The 13,181-nt window shown below is 45.5% G+C and overlaps 1 protein-coding gene across 2 annotated transcripts in view; it reads left to right on the top strand.

The window, feature by feature from the left end:
* plxna1b (plexin A1b) overlaps positions 1–13,181 on the top strand; it is a 174,228-nt gene that overhangs the window by 71,955 nt on the left and 89,092 nt on the right. For both annotated transcript variants that reach the window (XM_084038176.1, XM_084038175.1), the window contains exon 4: positions 8,277–8,417. In XM_084038176.1, the coding sequence (XP_083894302.1) occupies positions 8,277–8,417 (141 nt within the window). The remainder of the gene's footprint in view (positions 1–8,276; positions 8,418–13,181) is intronic.

The raw sequence follows: 13,181 nt of genomic DNA, 5'->3' as shown, positions 1-13,181 counted from the left end.
CTTGTTAGCATAGCGCTCGCCATTTCCCAGTGACTTGAAGACTTAGCAGTGGCCCAAACACACTGTGGGAATCATCACGTGCCAGGTCGCTGTTCTTCTGTGCAAGCACCCATAGCCGTATAAATATTAAATGTAGTCTTTTAGTGTAAGCGCGTTATGTCTTTAACATAAATATCCCTCAGCAGGCTTTGATGTAAATGTGTAATATTGCCTGGGTTGAGATATCCCATAAGGGATGTGTGGCGTCTCAATGTAAGAGGAGGTCTTTTCTCATTTCAATGGCGACACTAAAAAGTCATTCAATTGGAAACCTCTATCTCCACGTCTCATCTTATTGTATATGATAATGTTGTGGTGCAATTTCTTCCTCCGTTTGCAAGACAGCTGATAAAATCAGTCATAGTAAAGCACCTCTCTGGATGCAGTGCTTTTCACACTTGTAGCTGTGTGTGTGCGTGTGTGGAACGCCATGCAGATGATTGAGTTAGCGTGATTTAGTGATGGTCGGAAGATGAAATGCCGCCGCCGCCGCCGTGTCTAGCGACTCGCTACACACACTTATCTGACGACTGCGAGGTAAAGGCATTTAATTTGGTGGGAAAGAGGAGGGATGAAGGAAAGGGAGAGAGGAGGCAAGGGGGGAGAAAAAGGTGAATTCACAGGGGGGTGAATGAGAGGAACGGAGTGAAGGACGGCTGACGCAAGACATGGGTAAAGATGGTGGGAGAGAGTAATGACAAGGTCTGTTAATTTCAGCGAGCATGAGGATTAAAAAGCGTTAACAGTGATGAATTAGTGTAATTTAAAGCAGGTCCCTTCCTTTCCCCTATGGTGTATGCATGTATGTACAGCCGTACCGCGTCTGGCTGGGGCCTTTGCTCCTTTTCCTCTTGCCTCCTCTTCCTCCGAAGCCCGTTGCAGCTGTGTGTGTGCACGTGCGTGAGCATGTGACCTTTTGTGCGCTCCGCTGACGAAAGGCCACAGGCTCACACATGAATAACCAGGGTGCAGACATGTGGGTGAATACCAAAGCCAGTCAGTAAGAGTTAGCATGGCAAGTAACCTGATATGACAGAATACGCAGGATTACACGGCCACGTATTTGAAGGCACTGACGAGTGCTCGACATAAACTTTGCGACCTTTGATGAAGCTGTCCGGTTCAAAACATGCTCCTATTTACAATATGCTGCGTCACTTGGGTTTTAAAGGGAATAAAGTGGTCATGAAATGTGTGGAATCATTAAATAGTTAGAAACGGATGACTGTTGGAGAATTTTCTTTAAATGTGATGATGATAGACAAGGCTTAAAATGAGTCTTTGTGCTTCTGCGTTAAAGGTGCTTGTATTAGTGTCATGATGCGTGGCCATGTGTGAAGGAATTACTATAAGGGGATTTTACCAACCCCTTCATCCCTTCTCCTTTCTTTTTCTGGCTTATTTAGGCCATTCATTACATATCTATTTCTACAAATGGACATAAATAAATAAGTAATCCTTAGAAGAAAGGACTTCTCCCTATAGCAGGGCTTCCTTCTGTGCACACCCTCTCAGAAAATACTAATGCTGTCAAAAATCACACCAATAAAGCTTCTTTTAATAAAATAAAAGAGCACAAAAATGTATGATCACATCTGCTCTCCTTCCCAGACCTTAAAAAAAACTTGGTCCAGACACACGCTGTGTTTTGATAGCAGCCACGCTGACTGCTTGTGTGTGTGTGTTTGTGTTTGTGTGTGTGTGTGTGTGTGTGTGTGTGTGTGTGTTTCAGTGCACGCCTCCTTCATCATTGTCACCATAGCTCTTTGTCTGTCTTCGTGCTGTTGAAGGAAAAGCTGTCTGACCCACATATGGTATAGGTTTATTCTAAGCTCCTAGTGTGTGTGTGTGTGTGTGTGTCTGTGTGTGTGTGTGTGTCTGTGTGTGTGTGTGTGTGTGTGTGTGTGTGTGAGAGAGAGAGAGTGATGTTGGTGGTGGTGGTGCATTTGTCCCATACATATCGGGGCGATCACTCACTCATGTGGGATGCTCCATTGGCTCAAATCTTCTCACTCACACACTAACACAAACACAATCACACACGACCTTGGTGGTATGCGAGAGAAAAAAATGTGTCTTTTTTCTGGATAAAACCACGTATTCCATCATATATCAGGGGATGCTCTCCTCTCAATAACATTGCACTGCAGCTGGATCACAGCGAATGAGTGTCCTATTGCCTACTATGCTGTACCTGGCCATGAGTGCTCCCTTCAAGTACCCTTGAATTTTTGTTAGGAACAGAAAATGCCCTGAAAACACACACACACACACACACACACACACAGCGATAGGGAAAAAGTATGTTTTTGGGACGTTTCTAATCAACATCTTGCCGTTTGAGATAAATTGATGGATTTGTTTTTGGTCTCGCTGTGCTCAAGTTCTGCCAAGCTCCCCCGTGCGATACGAAGTGAATGATTTCAGCCTCTTTATCTGAACACCCCTGCAGCAGATAGAAAACGCCGCTTAAAGAGGGACATAGAGGATATGGGAGCCATCGACATGGAGCTGTCATTTGGTATTCTCCGCTGAGCCCAATATGATGTGTGTGACTGATTAATGAGACACAAAGAAGATAGGGTGTCTGTAGGACAGGATAAAGTGTAGTGCATCCTGGATCATAATGCATGATACAAATGATATGCATTAACAACAGTAAGACCCAGCACAGTACAGCCACGTGGTATATTCCACACGATTGCCCAGGTACTAGTGTCCACTTATACAAAGTAACGTTGTTCCTTCCTTCCCCCACTTCTCCATTCCTACGGACCCGGCTCCTTTTCTCACCTCTCTTCATGACCCTTTGCTGCTTTTCTTCATTTCCTCGGGCCACACTGAATTCCTCACTTCAATCAGGCCCCCTAAACACACACACACACACACACACACACACACACACACACACACACACTCGCACACACACATGTGGGTGCCCCCCTCCACATCAAAGTCAGGAATGTGGGGCTTGCTACCATTATGCACGGGTAGACCTAGATATGTCAGGTTTACCCCTCTATAGGTAGCGTGTGTGTGTGTGTGTGTGTGTGTGTGTGTGTGTGTGTGTGTGTGTGTGTGTGTGTGTGTGTGTGTGTGTGTGTGTGTGTGTGTGTGTGTGTGTGTGTGTGTGTGTTGACATGCTATGAGTGAGCCACGTAAGCTTTGTGTTCACACACGTCCCCAAATCTGCTTTGAAATGTCAAAGCCATTACTGGAGCTCTATCCTTGTGCCGGTGTGTCAGGGCTCTCAGTCAGACCTGGGAACACCTGGACTATTCATTTTGTTCTGTTCCCTGAGCAGCTAATTCATTTTCTCAAAGTCTTTGAAGTTTTTCCCCTTCACCTCCTCTTTTCATGATTTTACTTCTCCTCTTTTATTTAAATTTGCTGCGTTAAAGCAATATTTTTATCGAGTTTCTTCTTCCTGCCGTCTTCGGTTTGTCCTCATTCGATTCACATTTCCTCCTCGTTTCCTTCCTCCCCTTCCTTCCCATAGTACATCCATGCAACAGAGGACACACAATTGACAACCTCTGTCTGTCTAATCACGCTCATGTACGCACGCTCCATCAGTTGTCACAGGCATCATTCTCTTTTACGTGCCACTGTCTTATCGTCCAGATCTCTCACCGTCGTACCGCCTCCCTATCACCAGCTAGCTATCCTGTGTGTCTATCAGAGCTAACCAGGCCTGCCTGGCGCAGATAAAACCCAGCATTAGGGGATTTGGGGGTGGATCGACAGGTTTAGGGAGGTGTTAATGCACAGAGAACAGCTGAAAAAAAAAATGGATGTTGGATGTTGTAGAAGGAGGAGGAGGATGGTAGTTTCCGTGTGGTGATGATGCAGTGTTGATTTTATTTCTCTGCGCTCTTTTCTCTCTTCTCACTCTGGGATTATGCAAGGTTTCTGAATACCAAGAGGCACGTTGCTGACGGGGGAAAGTCAGGGATGGTAATAAAAATCCCTGGGGATGCTGGGGAATGTTAAAAACGAGGCCACTTTTATAGGGATGAACGAGAAGTTATTTCACAACATGTTTCACTCATTTACTGCAGTTGATTTCTGTTGTTTTCAACACTTCTCTCCAGAGAACACGGCTGTAGTCGAAAACACAACGTTATCACCTCATCTCATTTTATTTCCAGTTGTGTTTCGCTGATAAACAACATTAACAATCCAGGAAGAAATAACATGCGCAGGTCATGGAAGATCTCGCTGTAGAATTTACCAAAAAAAAAGCCAGCTTCTGAGTTTTCCATCACTATCGAGAGAGAAATTCATCTGCTATTCTTTTCATGTGGCTTTCCCTCTTCATTATTCCCCACTCTCCAACACTGTGCTTTGTCTCTGTCCTCCCTCCCTCTCTCAGCGCTTCTCTGCATCCTTACTTTAAGACAGTGCCTTTAATGTGTTTAAAGTCTGTTAATGTTGCATTATGCATGTTGACAAGCGAGTAGAGATGGGCTTTTCCCGAAAAAACACCAGCACAGCATCGGTCTATGAATCCATCCATCAAGCACTTAGCGGAGAGCTAACGCCGCGGAGACAGTGAGACGGCGGCGGCATCTCCCATCACATTGATTTCATGACATATTTCACACGCAAACATACACGTTAGTGTTGAACTTTGCATGTAAAATGTAGACTTGTATGGATTTGTGCATGTTAATACAGTGCCTGTAGATGATGGTGAAAGCTGACAGAGCTTACACATATTTGTACACGGCCAGAAGACACTCTTAACCCTCCTAAACGCGCCGCTCAGCCCCTTAACCTGATTATTAGATTCCAGTGCTTGTTGCCCGGGTACAGTAGCTCAGTTAGATTCAATTAGATAAATGTTCCTCATCCATCCATCCATCCATCCAACCATCTGTTTATATATCCTGCAGCCCTTTGTTCTCTCTCTGGTTTTCCATATTCTTTGGCTGCCGCCTGTGTGATAGATTGATTTGAGACGATTTATTACCTGTTGTTTTCACACGTCACCCACTCTCACTCGCCCACTTTTCTCTCTTTCATACCTTCCTCACTCTCCCCACACATTTGTGCAAACATATTTTAGCACTGTGTATAGAAATAGAATAGGTGTAGAACCGACATGGGAATGTTTTCCGACGTTCACCGGCACACTGTTGGGCTCATTTTCTTAGACTCACGCTGTTCTGGACACTTAGCTCAGTTAGTCCCATAAGGTATCGCTGCTGGGAAAGATAAGCCGGATCAGGTCATCCTCTTCTGGGGGTGGGTCTTTTGATTGACATATTTTGGGCCAGTATTTTGGGGAAACGTTTTTAAAAAAGAGTGAATACACGTGTTGTTCTGATAGCCATGAAGGTTCACTGCGGACACTGGACACATGCGTATTGGACAAGGTAAATGTGAGTAACTCTTCAAAAAGTCAAAATATGATCATGATCGTGTTTTAAAACCGGTACATTGCAGATGTAATTATCTCACCTCACCCTGTCGTCTTGGCAGAAGACGGGGGAAAAGACAGAATGACAGACTTTTATTCATTTATTATTGTGCAAAACCCGTCTAGGCAGGTACTGGTCATTAGCCAGTGGACTGGACTTCCCACTGATAGATGTGACCGCCAACTGAAATGGCTTTTTTTGTTGTGTGAGTGAGAGAAAATGATGCTGGGAGTCCAAAAAAAAAACAAAAACATTCTTTCACCTTCGTGTGTGTCAGCCAGCATTTTTTTTCTTTCATTTTCCAGTTGGCTGTGTTTAGAACTACAGTATGTTGCCGTGTGTGTGTGTGTGTGTGTGTGTGTGCGTGTGTGCGTGTGCGCGTGTGCGCGTGTGTGCGTGTGTGTGTTGCTCATTTAGATGCGAGCCATCCGTGAATGAAATGTATCCTTTGTTTACGGGCCCATTATCTAGATAATAACATCCATATTTTGTCTCTTCTCCAGTGCTTCATCACAGCCTTATGAGCTCGCTCTCTCTCTCTCTCTCTCTCTCTCTCTCTCTCTCCCTCTCCCTCTCCCTCTCTCTCTCTCTCTCTCTCTCTCCCTCTCCCTCTCTCTCTCTCTCTCTCTCTCTCTCTCTCTCTCTCTCTCTCTCTCACACACACACACACTCAGATAATGGGATTGTTGCCCCTGGTTTCTTTTGGAGAGATTGTAAATATATTCTTTCATCGTAAAGTGTGTGTGCGCTCGGCGTCCAATCCGTGCGAACCCGTTTCTGTGTGCGTGTGTGTGTTCCTGCCTGCACATGTACATATCTATCAAAACACACACACATATGCATATCTATCATCCCCTTTGTGTCTGTTTTCGTCCTATCATTCTTCATCTATCTGAGTGTGAACCTATTTGTCTCGTGTGTGTGTGTGTGTGTGTGTGTGTGTGTGTGTGTGTGTGTGTGTGTGTGTGTGTGTGTGTGTGTGTGTGTGTGTGTGTGTGTGTGTGTGTGTGTGTGTGTGTGTGTGTGTGTGTGTGTGTGTGTGTGTGTGTAGTATCGTTTTTTCCAGCTAGGCATTGCCTGCTGCTCCTTGTCACTGTGGGCTGATAGCAGTGCGAGTCGACAAAGCTCAGTAATGGAGAGCTGATACTTGCCCTCCCCCCTGTTGCTCTGTGCTTTTCATTTGCTGCCGAGATGACTTTGGCTCACAGCCATTCCCAGCCAGCCAATCTCCTATCTTGTATCTGCACCATTACTTTCCATATCTGGGCAAATTATTCGCCAAAGCTCACAAAGAAAATTTGCGCGGCCGCCCGCAAGTGTGTGTGTGTGTTTGTGTGTGTGTGTGTGTCCATGAGCCAGCTTACTTGCGCCGCGAGCTAAATTGTTACATTTGTCTACAGGTGTATGGGATGATTTTGTTTTCCTTGAAATTCAAAGATATAGTCCCGGTGTTATTCTCCCTGGGCTTCTTACACACCACGTTTTCTCATTATTCTAGTTCTAGAAGTGTTTTTTTTATTTGAGTTCCTCCCAGGTGCTGAAAGGAGGTTTTTTCATCTGGTTATATGATAATAATAAAAAATAAATCTCCTTTTCATGCATATACCCTCATAATCATATGATCACAACAATTAAACTATATCCAATACTGCTAATAACACATCCTTTTAATTAAGCCCTTTAGATGGGTCTGTAAAGCATTCCACACTGCCTACCACTATAATAAGAACCACCTGTTTCTGCTGAAGTAAATGCAGTCACCAGTCAGCTGGGGGAACATGCACAGAGAGCACAGTGTGTTTAACTTTGGTTTGGGAGACAATCAGCAATGTGAGATACGTTTGTCGGGCGTATGAGTTCAAAGTTCAAAGGGGGGGGGGGAGGTCATGCTAGTCGAGGTCCTCGACTAGCATGACCTCCCCCCAGCCACCACCCCCCCCCCGCCCCCCCAACAAAAAAAAAAAAACAAAAAAAAAACCCTTACCTATAGCACTCTGATCGTAGCACTGTTGCTCTTGAACTACTAGTTTACTCAGATGAGGACCTAACACTTGTTCTACTTTTAGCTCTTACTTTATCGGCAATGATTCGTTGTGGTTTCCTTGTTTCCTTCTTTTGACAAATGTACTTACTGTAAGTCGCTTTGGACAAAAGCGTCTGCTAAATGACCTAAATGTAATGTAAATGTAAAGTAAACGCCCTCCCTGCATGCTCTTTTTGCTTTCTGACTTTCCATTTTGAAAGCCTTTATTGTGAACGTTGTCGATGCATAGCAGCTGGTGATGGGTGCCGTGACTCTTTCTTACCATTGCTTGATACATTTCGGTCTCGTGGAAATTGTTATCACAACGATGCATAATAAAAGTAATCCACTCCACATTGTTTTAAATTTTACATGAATGCTTAGATAAAACTGTCCCCTTTCAGCTGCAGTAATTGGTGCAGGAATGTAGTTCTTTGCTTTTGTAGTCTTCCAGCCAGCATTTAACTAATCACACACACATTCATACACTGATGGCAGAGGATGCCATGCGAGGTGCCATCTGCCCCTCAGGATCTAATAAAATGTAAATTTGCTCTCTCTCTCACACACACACACACACACACACACACACACACACACACACACACACACACACACACACACAAACACACACACACACCAATGGCAAAGCCTTTCGGGGCGATTTGGGATTCAATATCTTGCCCAAGGACACTTCGACGTGCGGACTGCAGGAGCCAGGGCCCGAACCGTGATCTAGGAAGTTGATCCAACCTTTTCTAACTCTTCTCTTTTCTGTTTCTCTGTAGATCTTGGTGAACTCTGTGAGTTCCAACCGTCCAGCGGTGCTCTATGAAAAAGTGACAGTAAGCGAGGGAGGCAACTCCTTACTGAGAGACATGCTGTTCAGCCCGGACCTGCAGCACATCTACACGCTGACTGAGAAACAGGTGAGTCCGGTGTTCGAGGCGCACACAAACGTATGCACATATTAAGAGACACATGCACACTAAATCTCCACAGCAGTTACACATGGCAAACACACACACACGAACAGTGGGTGTGCTGTAATGATGGATGTATGCATTATTAGCCTCCGTATCCAGCATGCCTCAATACAGCACTTATCACAGGTACAGGGCTAACAATGCCTTGTTAGCACACATGGCTTCAGTTACATATTTTATTTGGGTGGACCCACACACACACGCACACACACACACACACACACGCACACACACACACACACACACACACACACACACACACACACACACACACACACACAGACACAAGCACAAACCGTCATTTCCACCACAGCCGTCTAGTACCAATTGTTCAGAGCAGACCTCACCCCCATTAGCCATTAGTTGCTGTATATCTTAACCCTCCTCCTGCACAATCACAACACAACTCGTCCCCACTGGATGCAATTACACAGCAATACACACACACACACACACACACACACACACACACACCAGCTACACACATTACCACCATGACGGTTCGCTAATAATCAAGACATTACACAAGCAGACATACAGGGAATGTTTTAGGTCACATGACATGTGTGCATGTGTGTGTGTGTGCGTGTGCCTGTGGTCATTACGAGCTCCACCGCTGGTGAGGGTTGTGTCTACTTTGATGGTGAGTTCGGGGGGGAGGAGGGAGTGGAGGAGAGCGTGTCGCATCTCTGTTACTCCCCAGGCCCAGCTGCTCCCCTTTTCTGTCTCATTAGTGTGGTGAGTGAAGGAAGCAGAGGTGGGGGAGGGGAGGGGGGGGAGAGAGGAAAGCAGGGTTGTACATGATGCGTATATATGTCTGTATTTAATAGATCTAAAATGGAAAATGATGGTCTGACTAAAAGGGTGAGATATGAGGTCTGTTTTGTGAAGGGTGTGAGGCTAGGCCAAAGTCTGACCTTCTATCCGTTTTCCCACTAATGGTCCATATCTTGAGTAATAAAATCCGTAATCTGTGATACACTCTTTGTATTCCAAATATACTACTGTTGCAGATATGGCTGCACGAACTTTGCCAAATTAATGTGACGTAAATGAATCACTTTTGGGGCCACATGCATAAAACCAGTCAGTTCCCAACTAACACCAAAAGAGAGACAGATGCATGATCCTGTTTTCATGAATGTAAATAAACTGGAACTGGGTGCACGTGCACAAGCTGCTTTTCCACTCACACAGTTGGCCATAAATGCCTGGAGATACGCCCTGATTCACCTGTCGGCATGTTTATACCTGCACCTGCTCCACAAGTCATTAGACCATATAAATGTGAAGCAACCAAGCACAGTAGAAGTATTGAATCTCAAATACTGAAAATGTTGTCATCCGCCAAACAATTAAATAGTAATTATCGGCACGGCTTCTCCGGATTAACGTTTTGGCCGGTCTCGCCTCAGTTTCCAGGTCAGTTGAATTAGTCATTTTCAGTATCTTTATGTGGGCGTTGTCTTTGCAGATTGATATATGACACAGGGCCACAGTAATAGGGAGTCAGGGGGCCAGTTGCAAGTAGCATTAGCTGCTAACACCAGCATTACTCGCCTTGTGTTTTCAGTACCCGTGTTCTTAAATGAGCAGAGGTTTGAATTGCCACTGGCATATTTCATGATGCAGTTGTGAGACTGCTAATGGAATGCACACTGTAGACTTCAGGCAGCGGGGTACGTAGTTGCTAATATGTGTTGAGGAATGTGGAGGTGGACATGGTCGGTGTTCATTTTTTTTGTGACTGGTGGCCTGCTCCACTTTATCTGGGCAGCTAGAGCAGCTAAGGACATGAGGGACACACACTACACGTTTTTACCTATAGAAACTAGTACAAGACGAAAACATACACCTAGGCTCACACACTTCATGAACACACACCAGTACAAGCGTTTACATTCAAGGACGTTCTGTCTCCATCCACCTCCCATCATGCCCTTTGCTTCAGACTGCCCCCCCCCCCCCCCCCCCCCATCATGTTCACACACATTCTCTCCCTCAGACACATACACCTTCATCTCCTTTGATCTCCATTAATGGTTAGCAGTCTCGGGTTAAACAGAACGGGGGGCTGTGGTTGCCAGACCTCCTAGCTAAACCCCCCTTCCAGCACTAATGACTAGAGGGGGCAATTCCCTTCTCTCGCCCTCCATCCTACCCTCATCTTTATCCCTCTGCCCTCCATCTATCCCGCTATGTCCCCCCATCTCTACTTTTATAAATCCATGCCTCGGCTGCCACACACACACACACACACACACACACACACACACACACACACACACACACACACACACACACACACACACACACACACACACACACACACACACAGGCTCCCATGTTTCCATCTAAACCCAAATTGAGTCCTCCCCTCTCAACTGCCTTCTACTGATCCCATTCCCATGTTTTTAATGATCTCTCACTATAGCTACTGCTGCATTCCTCTCCCCTCCACTCTCTCTCTCTCTCTCTCTCTCTCTCTCTCTCTCTCTCTCTCCATTCTCACACACACACAATTGGAGGTGGTAGGAGGCTGGTTTTGAGCTGCAGCACGGTGCTACTGTTTTACATGAGCAACACACACACACACACACACACACACACACACACACACACACACACACACACACACACACACACACACACACACACACACACACACACACACACACGTTATACAAAAACACTCAGTAAACTTGCATGAGGAGTGCAACCATGCCCCCTTTAGCCCATTTTCTCATGAAACAGATACACACAGCTCTGCTCTCATCCTGCAAGTAGATAGATGTGTGTGTGTGTGAGTGTGTGTGTGTGTGTGTGTGTGGGGGGGTGGTTGCTTGCTTGCCTGCGGAGGTTCCTCAGACAAGCCAAGCACATTAAGGTGTCACTGGACATATCCACTGATGCGTAGCCTGGGACTAGTCCTCCCATCTCTAGCCTCCCTTCTCTCTCTCTCTCTCTCTCTCTCTCTCTCTCTCTCTCTCTCTCTCTCTCTCTCTCTCTCTCTCTCTCTCTCTGAGTCAGAGTTAGGGGCGAGGCCCAGTGATTTATGCCTCGCTCTGTTCCAGCTATATTCATCACTGTCATTATTATCAATGGAGGATATGACAGCAGGAGTGTGTGTGTGTGTGTGTGTGTGTGTGTGTGTGTGTGTGTGTGTGTGTGTGTGTGTGTGGGTGTGGGTGTGGGTGTGTGTGTGTGTGTGTGTGTGTGTGTGTGTAAGCATTTGATGAGACAGAAAGTTATTACAGGAAATTTAAATCTTTTTTTCTGACTGCAGCTGATGCATATTTGTTATTATTCTGTTCATTATTCTGTTTTTCGGGGCTTGTTTTATTTGTTCATCATATTTGCACATTTGATCAAACAGGGAAAGGTCTGTACCCGTCAACGTTTTTTGAAATCTTGGCGTTATCAATAAGGATCCATTCACTCATCCCCAAAGCTATATATATTCATACATACACACTGACTGTGTTATTGCTGGTGTAAATGAGGCAATACATCTCTCAAATGAGCAACTTTGTTAAGTTGCTGCTTGTTAGCCGAAGTTGTGTTTTTGTTTCCCCCCCCCCAAAAAAAAAAAAAATAGAAAAGCTTCTCTATGAACAATGTCACTCTTTGAGTCAACACTGCCTTTTTTAAAGCATCTCTCTTCTGTGCAAAACCCGCCACTGTGGGAAATGATCGCGTGATGTCTTGGCTCAGTCGAGGATTTCCATCATCAAATCATTTCTCTTTTCTATTTCACAGCCAAAAAGGTAGAAAGCTCTGACTGAATTCAGTGCTACAGCTGCCATTCTTGCTGCCTTTGTACTCGTACTCAGCCTCGCACTCATCATACACACACACACACAGACGCACGCGTCCTTGTGTCTTTGATGGCAGCCATGCATACGATAGCGGCGCGGAGTGCGGTGCTGGCTAATTGCTGAGAGCATGAATATTCATCCGCGGTAAGGGAGACTGTGTTTGGAGCGAGTGCGAGCGTCCTGGAAACGAGACGAGGAAGACTTGGAGGGCTTGATAAAGTGGAGGGAAATGATGTATTATGTGTATGCATGAGGCAACCTTTGTTCAAGTGTCAGGCGTGCGTGCGTGTGTTTGAGTGTGAGCGTGAGCACATAAAAGCACGCATGGCTCAATTACATTTCGTACTATTGCTGGTTCATGTGCTCATGCATTGATTCAACTGCATCTGCATACCTCTGATTGTGCGCACACACACACACAAACATGCACATGTTTGTGTGTGAGGGTGTGTGTGTGTGGGCTAACACCATTGTCTGACTTTCCATTCAGCATCTGAAAGAGTTTTCCCCCTCCACATTTCACCAAGAATCTCATCCCTCCAAGGAATCTGTATCCGTGCACGTGCACGTGGTCACACACACACACACACACACACACACAAACTTCTCCATTCACAAGATGTTGGTTTGAGTCCCCACAATCCTACAATAGCAAACAATGGTCTGCATTGTGTTGCTGGCTCTCTCAACAAGGCCTCATCACGTAATATGTTACCCCTAAGGTTTCGTCAGACATCAATCCTCTGTGTGTGTGTGTGTGTGTGTGTGTGTGTGTGTGTGTGTGTGTGTGTGTGTGTGTGTGTGTGTGTGTGTGTGTGTGTGTGTGTGTGTGTGTGTGTGTGTCGATCTGTTTACGTTCACGTATTACTGGGTCGCTGCCAATCTCGTT

The sequence above is a fragment of the Eutrigla gurnardus genome (genome assembly GCF_963514095.1).
Source record: "Eutrigla gurnardus genome assembly, chromosome: 2".
NCBI classification, from domain to species: domain Eukaryota; kingdom Metazoa; phylum Chordata; class Actinopteri; order Perciformes; family Triglidae; genus Eutrigla; species Eutrigla gurnardus.
Note: the sequence above shows the minus strand (reverse complement) of the source record. Positions and strands in the feature narration are given on the sequence as shown.